The 16,487-nt window shown below is 34.3% G+C and overlaps 1 protein-coding gene across 1 annotated transcript; it reads left to right on the forward strand.

The window, feature by feature from the left end:
• The first annotated feature begins 14,576 nt into the window (after positions 1 to 14,576).
• Positions 14,577 to 16,153, forward strand: LOC131860276 (uncharacterized). Its single transcript, XM_059214659.1, has 2 exons — positions 14,577 to 15,261; positions 15,654 to 16,153. The coding sequence occupies exons 1-2, from the start codon at positions 14,577 to 14,579 to the stop codon at positions 16,151 to 16,153; spliced, it is 1,185 nt and encodes a 394-aa protein (XP_059070642.1).
• The last annotated feature ends 334 nt before the right edge of the window (positions 16,154 to 16,487 follow it).

Raw genomic sequence — 16,487 nt, forward strand, 5'->3', positions numbered from 1 at the left:
TTTTTTTTTGTCGTGTAGTCAATGTTATGTATTATTTAGTGTTATTTCTCAATATTGAACTTGAACCTCTGAACCTCTTGGTTCTTGGTTCAAGGTTCAAAGTTAGAATTCTTAAAGTCTTAAATTCTATGTAGAATTGACACATGTATCATGAAGTGAATGTGGCAATGGTAAAAGAGAATATTTTGGGGGATTCAAAATGTTAGTTTCAAAATTATGACAAGAAATCATGATAATTCATGAGTCATGTGATGGAATGACCCGAAATTAAATGCATGCCGATTATATGTCAAATCAGGCATTAGCTCAGATGAACTTACTTAATTAGTACAGCTAGCTAGGTCTTGATTGTGATTTTATCTATTTTTGTTGTGAAAACTAGCAACTCTTTCTAGAATTTTCTCAATAGCCATGCAAGTGAGGAAAATTGGAGGTATTGTATCTGCACACATAATTTTTTCGAGAATTTATTGTTGAGATCAAGTTAGTTTTAATTATTATCTCTTTTGTTTTATTTACTTATTCTGGAAGCTAGATGTTGTTTGTTCCCCTTTGTTGTGTATAAGAATTTATTACATTTCTATAATTGTTTGATTAAAATGAGAGGGGTCATTATGAAGTAAACTCTACCAAAATTGGGCTCCACTTCTTGCCTAGTTATTTCACTCCCAAAGATGGGAGATACTTCATTAGCTCAGGTGGATCTCTTCGATTTTATTGAGAGATCCAAAAAACCAATTCAAAATTAAATGATGGAGAGAATTGTGAAGAGTGGTTTGGTTGAGGCCGTCACATTTCCCATTTCTACACCATGCCCAAAGTCAGTATTAGAATGTATGAATAAATATGATGTGGAGCATAGGTCTATCAGGAACATTAATGGTTAAGTACTATTAAAAATAGATAGGGAGACTATAATGGAAGCTATGGGCATACCTCATAAGCAGCCATATGAGGAATCAACTATTGGCACTTCGTATTCCTTTTTTGAGAAGAAGAGTACTTATAAAAGTGTGATTGTATGGAATTGGTTATTGAAGATTCAAAAGGGGGGGTCTAGGTTACCAAGGCCACTTACTAGAGAGCACTTCATAACAAAGGTGCAGGACATTATCATTTTGTTGAATAGGGTAAAAGGAAATAGCCATTCCTTTTACTGGGAAGACCAGATGTACTTCTACATCCAAGTCATTCTAAACAGAAGCGCCTACCTATATTGGGGGTAGGTAATTTCAGAAAGATTGCATGACAGTTTGAACAATTTTATCAGAATGAGTGGTTTCTTTACGTCTTCATATTTATTTTATATTCTTGCTTGTACCCGAGATTGGAATGGCATGTATTATGAACCCTAGATTGATGGAATAAGGGTATATGAATATTACCCTCACCTACAGGAACATAGATATGTAGATAATTTTATGAGATGGAATGACATTTTTGCAGGAAGATTGGTTTATGAATTGCAGTGAAACACAAATAAGAGTTTGACAATAGAAGCCATGGAATTTATTGGCATTTATGGTAGTTACTTTATCCAATTCCCTCTATTCACTTATATTAGAGTTGGCGGCTTTCAAGGTGAACCTTTGAGGTTACCTAGGTTTGTGTTGGATAGCTATGTTTTAATCGAAGTTAGTCAACAACTAGCATATAATGACAAGAAAAGTGGAGGGAAGTTTGCGGTGGTATTTCCTGTAGAACTTGGATACTATAATTGTGCATCAATTTTAAAATGCCTTGAACCTTAAACTTGAACTCAAGAAGTTCAAATTGCAGTTGTATGTTGCCATATATAAATTTGGCAGTTGAGGATTTGCTACTGAGAATTTAGATGTTGATAATGGTTTTCAACATGAACCTCAATTGGAGGATTATTGGGAGAACTGTGCTGATGAGTTTGAAGTTATAAGAAGGATATGGTCAAGGTTCACGGTTAAATAAATTGTTACAATGGACTTATCCATGAATGTTTGTGGGGTGCAAGAAGATGGAGATGAGGAAGTAGTTGATCCTGAGTTTGATGAAAGGATACAGGGACAACCTATTCTAGAAATTGATTGTAATAGGAAAGGGGACGATAGCATTCAGGCCAAAACTTTTAATGTGATCAACAGAACAAAAAAATTCTTGAAAGATCATTATTTTAGACAAAGGCCTATACCTGTACCTAAGGATAAGAGAGTTAGTCAAACCCATGTGACTTCCCAAAAATCTCCTCCTTCTTCTAATATTACTATTGATATTGCAGGTGATGAGAAACAAAGGACAAAGAAGGCCAAGATTGAAAATTTAGGAGAGTCTTTTTTAGGTTCTGCATCTTCCCGTGTTACCAAATCATTTAGTAGGAAAAGCTATCAAAAAATCCTCAAAATAACACTGGTAGTAGACTTGGATCCTGAAGAAGAAATTAAAGAAGTAATAGATACTTAGATGTAGGATTAGTCCATCATAGATGTTGTAGAAAAATGAAAAGAAATCCAGCAACCTGAGGATTCCAGGAATACCATGGTGATTATCATCATTAATCAACAATCACCATTACAAAGGGAGACATCCACCACTCCTAAGTGGTTGAGTGCTTTGCTTACTAAGAAGAGGAATGTAACTCCTATTTCAATCCCAATAGAGGATATGGTCAGCAAGTGTCTGGGAAGAACTTCAAAGTCCAAGAGACTTAAAATAGAAACCATGATCTATGTTGATGAGCAAACAAGACATTGGGTTATAGAAGTGGCTAGACCCCCAACAGAAAAGGAGGTTGAGAATATCACTAAGAAAGATTTCATCATTGAAAAGAATGATCTAGGGGAAACTTCTTGGGCTACTGATGTTAAACATTTGGAGAATTCAACCAAAAGGATCCTCACTACGACTTCGAAGGATGAAAAAGACAAAAGTGAGATGAAGTAGATTATAATGCAAATGGATCAATATATCAATGTTATCTAGAATCCAAATCCTCGACCACTTTCTCAAGTTTCTTTATCGTTTGATCCAAAATCACCCATGAACCAGAAGTTACTTGATCAATTTCAAAGGAGCTAGATGATATGTTGAGGGTAAACCTAAACTTGGTTCACCCAACTGTTGTTTATTTTCCTTTTCATGAAGGGTATGCATGAGTCATCATTTTAAAAACATATTAAAATCAAAGAAAAGTTGAATCTATTAACCAACAGATTTTTGGTGACTCTACTGGGGAGTCGAATAATAAGATCGGTCACCTAGTTACAGGATACAAAGAATTGGATTGTCAATCTTTAAGAGTTTATTCAATGCCATTAAAATTTTGCATTGTAAACAAGCTAGAGCCAAGAAGATATACTAGGTCTTAGAGGTGTGAAGGAATAGTTGACTATGTTTTCCAAGAATTGCAAAACCTAGATTTTTAGCCATCCTTTTCACCTAAGAAATGAGCAAAAAGTATACCTCCTTCTCCACTCCCTTCACTTCCTGTATCCTTAGTTTGTCAAGCCCTAACCTTGCATGGTGTTGCCTTACCCAGTGTAATCAATCTAACACCTCTCAATATCATTCTTCCAATGCCAGCCAACAATCCTTGGGGGGTTGTAGTAGGTCTGTTGAATTTGCATCTAAATTTGAATGCTTTACTCAAAGGAGAGAGAGATCACTTACATAAATTTGGTGGTGATGGGAAGGTCATAGTTGATAAACATTTAAATGAATTTAATGTTGCATGTGATAGTTCATACAAACTTAATCATCCATAAAAACATCAGATTCAACCTCAGTAACATATACTTCAGCAATATAACCAAAACTATTAAATATGCAAACTCAAAAGCATATAAACATCATAAACCTCATAACACTAGATTTAATGTGGAAACCCAAATAGGGAAAAACCACTATGGGATTTACGACCCACTAAGAAATATACTCTTCTAGAGTATGCTTGGTTAAAAGCAAATCCTATTAAAGATTACAAACACATTGCTAGATGTTACCCGGTTAAGGGATTTCCCTCAGATTTGTTAGGATCTTCACTTTGTTAGAACTGACCTTGTTAAAGGATTTCAAACACTCAATTAGAATGTCACCTTCCTAGAGGGTTTTACATATAAGATTGTTAAGTCCACTCAGTTAAGAGATTTTCTGTCACTTTCACAAAATAACAGTAATAAAAATCTATCTACAACTTCACATCTAAAATGCTAAACCAGATTCCTATTTGTTCAATACATTCTAGACATAGAACTAATCTTGTCTATCTGTTGGTCTTCTATACTATGTTATTCTAATAGGTTTTCAAGCTTCTATGCTCAATAATCACTATGTAGCATCCCTGTGCATACACTTGCCCGCATCTATTGTTTATCAACAGTTTCCTATTTATAAACAATTAGGTAATCGCTTAATCTCCTTGATCACATTTCCCATGATCAATCATAGCCATTAGATCTTCAATCTTGTCCAAGTTCAATGCATCTTTCGATCTCAAAACATTTTACCCTGCCTTGGAACTTGCATACATTTCTTGGAACTTGTGCCAGGGTATTGTTGTTCAATCTGAGCTGTAGATCTTCATGCCGACTTTCCATTGTCTTAGATTCATTAACAAACTTCTTCCACAACTCACCAATCATTTAATCTGCTACAACTCATCAACTTCCTTCATTAAATACCGCTTATAAACATTTAATACATTATATTATAGCTTGGTTATAACTCGGTAACAACTCAGTGAATACTAAACTTCACTCGGTAGACATTCCATCTTCATTAACCGATAGTGATAACCTCAGGGTTTACCGACTAGGTTCTTTACTTGATAACATAGTATAGTATTAACCTTTACATTTTAAAACATATGTATGATGTTAAAACAATCTAAAACATCATGATCTCATCATTTTCTGACTTGGTACTAGTTGCCCATTGAAGACCTTATTCATCCCCTTATTCATCATATTCTTTCCTATGTCTTTTACCGACATCTTTATAATCTTCATATCATACTTCTCAAGATATGGCAACATCATACTGAATTAGAAAATCAATTTCTTGACATCAATGACAAAATAATAATATCAAGATAGTAAACATCTTTAATCAGTTATATCCATAATCATCAACAACCTTCTCAATATCCTTATGAAATGCCAACAATCTTTCATTGTCTATTATAATGCAATATTGCCAACAATCTCCCCCTTTGGCATTGATGGAAAAACCAATTTATTTGACCTTAAAAGATTTGGATTGCTATGATTCTGAAATGCTGAAATGCTCTCCCCCATACATTAGACTTCTCCTATTTTCTTTCCAATCTGTAGTCTGCTCAATTTTCTTTTGGTTTTCTTCCTTGATAGGTCTTCTCTCAGTCTTCTCCCTTTTATAGTAGTCTTCTCACCCTTTGACAACAATGCCAAAAAGTAAAGAACTAAAACATAATTACTTTCTGTAAGAAGTGATTTCCTGTTGTTGTGTATCAATTGAGTCTCGGTCAGAGCATCTATCTTTAATTCCCATTCCCTATATAATTCCTATACAACTTTAGAAAACATCCTAAAGTGTATAAATCAGCATCAACTCCCAAAAGATATTCAATAGAGTCATCAGATTGATGCTTTCACCGAACTCGGTCAATGAGTAGAATATAGGGGTAGGACCCCTAACTTACTTTTGAGATATTCAAAAGTGTCCTTTGGTAGTGGTTTGGTGAAGATATCTACTATTTGCTCCTTTGTGCTAACATACTCCAACACTACTTTATTCTCTTGAGATTCTTCTCTAAGATAATGATATTTGATAGAGATGTGCTTTATCTTAGAGTGCATAATAGGATTCTTTGAAATATTAATGGCACTAGTATTGTCACAGAATATAGTTACTGGCTCGGTAACTTTCTCATTTATACCTTCCAATAGTTGTTTGATCCATGCAATGTTGGTACAATTCAATGCTGCAGCAATGTATTCAGCTTCTGTTGTTGACTGTGAAACACATCCTTGTTTCTTGCTAAGCCAACTCACTAGTCTTTCTCCTAAGAAGAAAGCTCCTCCACTTGTTCTTTTTCTGTCATCAATGTTGCCTGCTCAATCAGCATCAGTATAAACTTTTAAATCAAAATCATTTCCTTTTTGATATACTAAGCCATAATCCTCAATGCCTTTCAAGTATCTAAAAATTCTTTTGATTGATGCCATGTGTTTCCTTAGGATCTGCAGAGAATCTTGCAACTATACCTACTGCATGTGCTATATCTAGTCTGCTGTGAACAACATATTTTAGCTTTCCAATCATGGATCAGTAAAGTGTCTCATCAATAGATGCAGATTCATCATTTTTTGACAATTTACATTTGGTAGTCATAGGAGTACTTACTGGTTTTGAATCCTCCATTCCAAATTTCTTCAAGATTTCCTTTGTGTACTTGGATTGAGTAATGAAAATCTCATTTGTCATTTGTAGTATCTGTAAACCTATAAAATACTTTATCTTACTAATTAATGACATCTCAAATTCTTTTCTCATTTCATTTCGAAAGTTCTTGCATAAAGAGTCATTTTCACAAAATATAATATCATCAACAAATATGGCTGAGATCAGTATTCCATTTTCATCATTCTTCATATAAATATTGTTGTTCTCACTTGTCCTTATAAAACCAATCTTAATCAAATAAGATTGCAATCTTTCATACCATGCTCTTGGTGCTTGTTTCAAACCATCTAAAGCTTTGTTCAATTTACATACCTGATCTTTATTATTGTCTTCAACAAATCCTTCAGGTTGTTCAATGAAAACTTCTTCTTCTAATATTCCATTCAGAAATGCAGATTTGACATCCATTTGATATACCTTGAAGTTCTTGAAAGCAGCATAGGCCAACAATGTTCTTACTCCTTCAAGTCTAGCAACAAGTGCAAAAGTTTCACCATAATCAATTCCTTCTTCTTGAGCATAACCTTTGCAAACTAGTCTTGCTTTGTTTCGAATGACCTCTCCTTTTTCATTTAGCTTGTTTCTGAAAATCCACTTTGTACTGATTACATTCTTGTCCTTTGGTCTTGGGATTAGTGTCCATGTGTCATTCTTTTTGATTTGATCAATCTCTTCTGTCATAGAATTTATCCAATCTTCATTGTTAAATGCCTCTTTCACTATTCTTGGTTCAAATTTAGATATCAAACATGTGTTCTATCTTAGTTTGTTCCTTGTCATCACTGGATCATCCTTATCTCCTATAATCTGACTTGGTGCATGGTGTCTTCTAACATACTTGGCTAATACAGGCTCGGTAGGCTCTGTATGATCTTCTTCATCACTTGGTAACTGGATATTCTCTTCATTTTCTTCAACAGTCTTCTCGGTAGGACTTCTCGATTGAACATAGATAAATTCATCATAGTCTTCTGGTTCCTTGGAATTTCCTTCATTATTTCTTTCTGCAAATTCTTCAATTTTCACATTTGCACTTTCTACTATTTTGTTAGATGATTTGATCAAACATTTAAATGCTTTGCTTCTAGAAGAATAACCTAGAAATGTTCCTTCACTTTTCTGATCAAACTTGCCATTTCTATCATCTTTGTGAACATAGCATCTACTTCCAAAGATTTTAAAATAACTAACATTAGGTTTCTTATCATACCAGATTTCATATGGTGTCTTCAAAGTACCTTTCTTCGATTGAACTCAGTTCAAGGTGTAAACTACAGTGCTTATTGCTTCTCTCCAAAATGTTTGTAGCACCTTCTTTTCAATCATCAGTGTTCTAGCACAATCCACAATAGATCTATTTCTTCTCTCAGCTATTCCATTCTGCTGTGGAGTTCTCGGTGCAGAGACTTGTCTTTTAATACCATGATCATTGCAAAATAAGTTGAACTCATCAGATGTGAACTCTCCTCCTCTATCTAATCTAAGACATTTCAATTGTTTTCCTGTTTCATTTTCAAATCTTGCCTTGTACCATTTAAACATTTGAAAAACTTCTAATTTTTCTTTTAAAAACATTACTGACATCATCCTTGAATAGTCATCCATAAATAATATGAAATATTTATCACCATAATAACTTTGAACTTTCATAGGACCACAAAGATCACTGTGCACTAGATCTGAAATTCCCTTAGAAGTGTAAGACTTACTTGTAAAGCTTGATCTTGTCATCTTACCCATCTGGCATCCTCGACACATAGCATTCTCACGTTTTTCAAGACTCGATAGACCTCTTACTCTGTGCTTCTTGCTTATTTTGATCAGATTATCAAAATTTACATGACAAAACCTTTTATGTCATAACCAGGTATCATCAATCTTTGCATGCAAACACTTATTCCAAGTTGAGTCAGGTGAAATGTATTACCTTTTGTTTGTGTCCCAGTAGCAGCTAACTTTCCATTTTTGTCATGAACTTTGACAATTCCTTTCTTAAATTCTATTCGGTAACCTGTGTTGTTTAGTTGTGCTACACTCAACAAATTGTATTTCAAACCTTCAACCTAATAAACATCATTGCATCTTGCATTATCAAGAAGTGTTATGGATCATTTACCTCTTACCGGACATGGTGCATCATTACCAAATCTAACATAGCCTCCATCATAATATTCTAATATAACAAACTTGTGTTTATCTCCTATCATATGATATGAGCATCCACTATCTATAATCCAAGAATCATTAGTGTTTATGTGAGATATTAGGGCTTTTTCTTCATACCTTTCTTCATCTGATCCATCTTTGATAGCCACATAAACTACTTCCTCTGCATCAGTCTCATCTGATTTATCATCATTTGATTCCTCATCAGCTATTAAGCATGTCTTTCTATCTATTCTTTTGAAGTCTCGGTGTCCTATGTAATGATTATCTTTCTGCCTATCATCTCGATAATCTCTCCTTTCAGTAAAATCTATGTTAGGACAGTTAGAAGCCATATGTCATATCTTGTCCAAATTGAAACATTTCAAAGGTAGTTTTCCTTTATACTTACCTTTGCCTCTCGGTAACCTTTTGGCTAAAAGTGCTTCAAACTCTTCTTTCTTTCTAATTTCCTCATATAATTTGTGTACTGCTTCCATGTTCTTATGAAATCTTTCACTTGCTCCACTGTGATCTCCTTCAAAGTACTTATACTTTCTTTCATTGTAATCATTAGATTCATCAAGATGAAAAGAACTAAATGCAGATTCAACTTTATTTATCGAAGATCCACTGTTATCCAAATTACTTAACTCAAATGCATGTAGCTTACCAAAAGTAGCATCTAAAGATACTGGCATATTAGGTATAAACCTCAATTCATTGTTTGCAGAGACTCGGATTGCATAAGCTAGTAGAAGGGTTCTTAACAACTTACTTGTTATATCATTTTCTTCAATAGTTCCACCTACTCCTTTGATTTGATTGACAATCTCCTTTACTCTTATATTGTACTGAGTTATGTTCTCACCTTCATTCATCCTCATAGATTCAAGTTGTCCTCTTAGACTATCTACTTTTGCTCTTTGAACATGTTCATCTCCTCCATATATTGATATGAGCTTGTCCCACATTGCCTTTGCGTCATTGCAGCCTTCTAGATCATTAAACTCTGAATCAGTCAATGCAAATGTTATTTCAATCATTTCTTGAATATGTTCTCTCTTCACCTTTATCTCTTCTATAGTCAATGGATAGGTGCTCGGTGTAACAAAATCATTCTCCAGATAGTATACAACATATTCTCCAACTCTTGATAGATGTAGCTTCATCCTTTTTTGCCATGTAGAGAAACTTGACTTGTTCAGCTTCGGTGCATCCCTCTTATACATCTTTGGATCTTTAACTCAAGTGCCTTTAAACTTTCCTTCTAGAGTCCAAAGCTCTGATACCAATTGATAGTTCTGATACTTAATATAAGTACAGATCCAGTAGCCAACAAGATGAGAGGGGGGGGGGGGTGAATCATACAAACTTAATCATCCATAAAAACATCAGATTCAACCTCGGTAACATATACTTCAGTAATATAACCAAAATTGTTAAACATGCAAACTCAAAAGCATATAAACATTATAAACCTCATAACAACAGATTTAACGTGGAAACCCAAATAGGGAAAAACCACTGTGGGATTTCGGACCCACTAAGAAATATACTCTTCTAGAGTATGCTCGGTTAAAAGAAAATCCTGTTAAATATTACAAACACATTGCTAGATGTGACCCGGTTAAGGGATTTCCCTCAGATCTATTAGGATCTTCACTTTGTTAGAAGTGACCTTGTTAAAGGATTTCAAACACTCAATCAGAATGTCACCTTGCTAGAGGGTTTTACATATAAGACTGTTAAGTCCACTCGGTTAAGAGATTTTCTGTCACTTTCACAAAATAACAATAATAAAAATCTATCTGTAACTTCACATCTAAAATGCTAAAGCAGATTCCTATTTGTTCAATACAATCTAGACATAGAACTAATCTTGTCTATCTATTAGGCTTCTATACTCTGTTATTCTAATAGGTCTTCAAGCTTCTGTGCTCGGTAATCACTATGTAGCATCCCTATGCATACACTTGCCTGCATCCATTGTTTATCAGCAGTTTCCTATTTATAAACAATTAGGTAACCGCTTAATCTCCTTGATCACATTTCCCATGATCAATCATAGCCATCAGATCTTCAATCTTGTCCAGGTTCAATGCATCTTTCAATCTGAAAATGTTTTACCCCACCTTGGAACTTGCATACATTTCTTGGAACTTGTGCTAGGGTATTGTGGTTCAATCTGAGCTGTAGATCTTCGTGCCGACTTTCCATTGCCTTAGATTCGTTAACAAACTTCTTCCATGGCTCACCAATCATTTAATCCTCTCCATCTCATCAGCTTCCTTCATTAAATACCACATATAAACATTTAATACATTCTGTTATAGCTCGGTTACAACTCAATAACAACTCAGTGAATACTAAACTTCACTCGGTAGACATTCCACCTTCATTAACCGATAGCGATAACCTTAGGGTTTACCAACTAGGTTCCTTAGGGTTTACCGACTAGGTTCTTTACTTGATAACATAGTATAGTATTAACCTTTACATTTTACAACATATGTATGATGTTAAAACAATCTAAAACATCATGATCTTGTCATTGTCTGACTTGGTACTAGTTGCCCATTGAATACCTTATTCATCCCCTTATTCATCATATTCTTTCCTGTGTCTTTTACCAACATCTTTATAATCTTCATATCATACTTCTCAAGATATGGCAACATCATATTGAATTAGAAAATCAATTTCTTGACATCAATGACAAAATAATAATATCAAGACAATAAACATCTTTAATCAGTTATATACATAATCATCAACAACCTTCTCAATATCCTTATGAAATGCCAACAATATTTCATTGTTTGTTATAATGCAATATTGCCAACAGCATGTGGTGTAATAGCCACCGAGCATGAAGATATTGCAGTAAGGTTGTTTGTACAAACATTAACTGAAGCAAGTGCATATTGGTTTTATCATTTTCCAAATAGTATAATAACAAACTAGCAAGATTTGAAAACTATTTTTTAAGCTAGGTTCAAGGTAGCAGAGGATGAGCATTCTCTTTTGGCTCAATTATCTCAATTAAAAAATGAAATCCCTAAATCTATGAGAGATTTCATGGCTAAATTTGATAAAATTATTCATAAAATTCTTGCAAATCAGAAACCTTCATATGATAACTTAAAATGTTTTTTTATAAATTCTATGCCCTCAAAGATAATTCTGTGATTCACAGACAAAGAGTTGCAACTTTGAATGATTTTAAAACACTTGCCGTTGAATGGGAGGATGGCTTGATCACTGCGGGAAAATGGAAGAGAGAAGTACAAGTGGCCAATGTGCAACACTCTACTTCTTCAGACCCTATAATTCAAAGATTGGTGAATGATGTAATAATGCTCAAAAGATAGTTACCCAAGGCTAGTACATCTTATTCACAACCTTACCAAGACATACCAAGGAGGAATACAAATCAGTCTATGGGAATTGGGAATAAAGCCTTGCAACTGCCCCCAACCAAAAAAGATTGGCAATTGAAGCTCCACCACTAAAGCAAAATATGTTTTTTTTTTAATCTCAGTGATGATTATGATGGTACTTCTTGTCCACAGATGGTGCATTATGCATAGCTGATTGGTTCTAAAGATTTTTCAAATGAACTAAGTGAAGAAGAATCTTTTAGGAAACCTGGCGACTCTAAAATCCACTTCTTGGAGTATGAGTCAGATTCAGAATGAGGAGGTGATATTTTGGTTACCTTGGAGGATCCTTCTTGTGTTGTATTGAATAGAACCTAACATAATGTAAAACCTCAGGGTGCTCCCTCATCTTCTATTATGAATTATAAAGGTAAGGACATTGTTTCTAGGCTTCATAATAATGATTATAAGTCTTAAGAATCCTAGTTGATTAAATATTTAGAGAGTGAAGGTTCATTTGACAATGTAGAGTTTTGTAAATCCTCACAGATTCACATTACACCAGCTGAATATCTTTAATTAAATCCCAAAGAACTTGATAGGATAGTTAAGTTTGTAAAAGGAAATAATGCATCACAAGCTGACGTGGTACAATGGTCATTTAATACTGCATTGTCTTCCCAAGGTGATGTGTCAATTCATCTTGTTACTCATGAAGATATCTCTGAAATAATATCCCTTCAAACTAATGATATGTTATCTATTCTCAAATCAAAACCCAAGCGTTTTTATAAATATTTGTTCATAAATGGTCATAAATTAAAAAATTGTATTATAGACATAGGTGCCTTAGATAATATCATGACATCTGGAGTAGCTAAGGCTTCGGGATTATCCTTAACAAAAAACTTTGGTAGATGTTATTCAATGGACTCCAAACAAATACCCTTATTAGGAAAGATCAAAGATGCTCAAGTGGTCCTTGCCACTCATCTAAATAAAATAATTAAGTTAACCATTTTAATAGTTGATATGCATGCAAGTTACAACATGCTATTAAGTCAAACATTTTGTAGAGACTTGGGTGGTGAGATAAAGATGGATTGGTCTCAAGCCACCATTCCCATAGGGAAATAGCGAGTCATTTTGTAGCCTGAACCCAAATCTAAGTTCACCATTTTTCCCTCTAATGATCCAAAGGCTCAAATTTTGTACCATGAATGCCAATTTAGAAATTATATGATTTTATCTGATAATGAACCTATAGAGAATTTTTCACAACTAGAGGCAGAGGAAAATCTATGGTTGATGGAATTTGATGGGAGTTGTGCAACATCAGGGTTTGGAGTTGGGGTAGTTATCATTCCTCCCTTTAGTATACACATCCTTTTTTATTTTAAATTGGAATTCAAGAACACAAAAAATATTGCCGAGTATGAAGCCTTGTTGTTGGGATTCTTGAAGCAAAAAAATTGGGACTAAGACTTCTGCAAGTTAAGGGAGATGCAAAGTTGATTGTGAAATAGGTCAGAGAATTGTTCAATGTGAAGAATGAGATATTGAAGTATTACCAAAATAGAGTGTGGGATAAAATTGAAGGTTTTGATGCATTTTCTATTGATTCCATTCCCAGAGAACAAAACTCCAAAGTTGATTCATTAGCAATATCAGCTTCTCTATTGATTCCTTATCCTAAGTTTACAAATGATACCTATCGAGTGGAATTGATATACTGACCTAGTGTACTTGATTATTCTAAATTTTCGTACGTCTTTGTGAATGAAATACAAATCAACAACTTCTTGCATTGTGTAGGAACATTCACAAACACCTTCTTTGATGGATCAGGTGTTGAATGTAAGGAGTTTTCGTTGGAGAAGGGTTGAGAAATGAATGATGGGGTAATACAATTAAAAGAGAATAAAATTCCTAAAGGATTGGTCTCTTTAGAACATCTTTTTGATCATCATGATGCCTATAAGAAGAGAAAAGATGACTAGATTCCTATAGTCCAAGACGCTCGTGGTTATGAAAGAGTTAATATTGCAACTAAGGAAGATCCCATGTATATAAATCTAGGAAAATGTTGCACACCTTTAGAGAAAGAAAGGTTCATCACTCTCCTATTGGAATAAAAAGATGTTTTCCTTGGTATTATGATGAATTGAAGAACTTCAAGGAAAGAAAATTTCAATATCACATTCCTCTAAAACCTGGAATGAGTCCTTTCTGGCAAAAACTTCAAAATTTTAACCCCAAAGTAGATGAAGCTATATTTCAAGAGGTAGACAAAATGTTGAAAGCTAGGATTATATACCCTATTCACCATTCTACCTAGATAGCCAATATTGTCCCTGTCCATAAAAAAATGGAGAGATAAGAATTTGTTTGGACTTTAGGAATCTAAATCAGACCTGTCTCAAAGATAATTACCCATTACCTACTATGGATCATATTTTGCAAACAATCTCAGGTTCAGAAATGATGTCTATGCTTGATGGCTTTTTTGGTTATAATCAAATTAATGTTTCATAAAGTGACCAACATAAAACTACTTTCATCACTCCTTGGGGTAATTTCACCTATAATAGGATGCCATTTTGTCTAATAAATGTAGGATCCACTTTCCAAAGGGCTATGGACTTATCTTTCGGTCATATAAAAGATAAAATAATTGTTGTATATCTTGATGACTTAACTATCTTCTTGAAGAGGGGAAAGCATCACCTTAGAGACTTGAGGCAGGGTTTTCAAAGGTGTCAGGAACATGGAGTGTCATTGAACCTAAAGAAGTCAGTGTTTGGAGTTACAGAGGGTAAATTACTTGGCCACATCATCTCTAAAGAAGTTAGAGTGCATCCTGAGAGAGTAAAAGCAATTCAACAGTTAAGTTTACCATCAAACAGAAATGCAGTCAAGCCTTTCTTTGGGCAGGTAAATTTTTTGAGGAGATTTGTTCCAGATTTTGCAGAAATCACAAGGTACATTGTACATGTGATGAGTGAAAAGAAACTATTCAAATGGAATGAAGAGGGAAAGAAAGAATTTGAATCAATAAAGCAAGCTATTGCTCAAGCACCTATTCTTGTTAATCTAGATTTTAAGAAAGATTTTATCATCTATTATTATGCCTCGGAACATACCATGTTAGGGATTTTGTTACAAAAGAATGAAGTGACTGAGGAGTTTTCCTTAGTCTTATTTGTTGGACTTCAAGATTCCTGTTTTGTAGTTGTTGCATTTTACTTAACTTATGGGGATTGTCCAGAGCATCCCTCTCCAAGAGAAAAAATGGAATCTGAGATTAAAGACTGCCAAATATGTTATTTTTGATGATGTATTGTTGAAAAAGGGGCTAGATGGAACTTTCCTATGCTATGTGGACAAGTCACTTCAAGAGTCACTATTGAAAACATTAAATGATGAAGCCCATGGTGGTCATTTTTCATCAACAGTATCTACCTACAAATCCTGAGAAATTATTATTATTGGCAAGGTATATTTAAGGATGCATACGCTTGGGTGGTTAAGCGTTAAAAATGTAAGTTATTCATAGGAAAGCCACAACTTGCAACATTACCTTTTAGACCGGTAGTTATTGATGAATTATTTAAATAATGGGGTTTAGATTTTATAGGTCCCTTCTCACCTACCTCAAGTGCTGGACATACACACATACTGATAGCTACAAATAATTTCACCAATGGGTTGAAGCTATTCCAGTGCGCAAGACAACTTCTGAGGTTGTTTGTAGTTTTCTTAAAGAAAATATTCTGGTTCGATTTGGAGTTCCTCAGAAAATTGTGGCTGATAATGCAACCAACTTATTTTCTGCTAAGATTTCATTATTTTTTTATGATAATGCGATATCTCTTGCTCACTCGTCAGATTATTATCCTCAGGGTAATGTCCAGGTGGAGTCAAGTAATAAAACTTTGATAAATATTATGAAGAAGTTAGTGAGTGAAAATTTCAAAGATTGGCACAAAAGATTGCATGAAACTCTTCGGGAAGATCACACATCTCCAAAAAGAACTATAGGGATGTCACCTTTTGAAATAGTGTATGGAATGGGGGCTCAAGTGTCACTTCCCTTAGAACTTGTAGCTTCAAAGTTACAGACTGTTATTCAAGATGTATATTTTCAAGATTCTCTGGAGAAGAGGATTATGCATTGGATGAGGATTGATGAAGAAATGGATAAATTGGTTTGATCAGATTTCAAAATATCAAATGAGGGTCAAGAAAATATTTGACAGGAGAGCCAGGCCACAAAAATTCATGTTGGGCGACTAGGCTCTGCTTTAGGATAGAAGAAGAGAACCAAAAGGTGCACATGTGAAGTTCAAATCATTATGGACAGGACCATTTACAATTCAAGAGGTAAAAGGCCCTAATTCTTTCAAGTTAGCATATCAAGATGGTACTATTCTTCCCCTAATCTACAATGGGTAGGATCTGTAATTATATCAATTGTAAGCAGGAGTCGCCCACAAGTCTTGTACATAAGTTTTGTTGTGTTTGGTTTGTTGTTTCAGTTCCATTTTT

This window comes from Cryptomeria japonica, chromosome 11, assembly GCF_030272615.1.
Source record: "Cryptomeria japonica chromosome 11, Sugi_1.0, whole genome shotgun sequence".
In the NCBI taxonomy this organism is placed as follows: Eukaryota; Viridiplantae; Streptophyta; class Pinopsida; order Cupressales; family Cupressaceae; genus Cryptomeria; species Cryptomeria japonica.

Coding starts and splice junctions, on each gene's coding strand:
- LOC131860276 (XM_059214659.1), top strand. CDS start 14,577: ATGGACTTATCTTTCGGTCATATAAAAGATAAAATAATTGTTGTATAT. Junction 15,262..15,653: donor GATTAAAGACTGCCAAATAT/GTTATTTTTGAT, acceptor AATGGGTTGAAG/CTATTCCAGTGCGCAAGACA.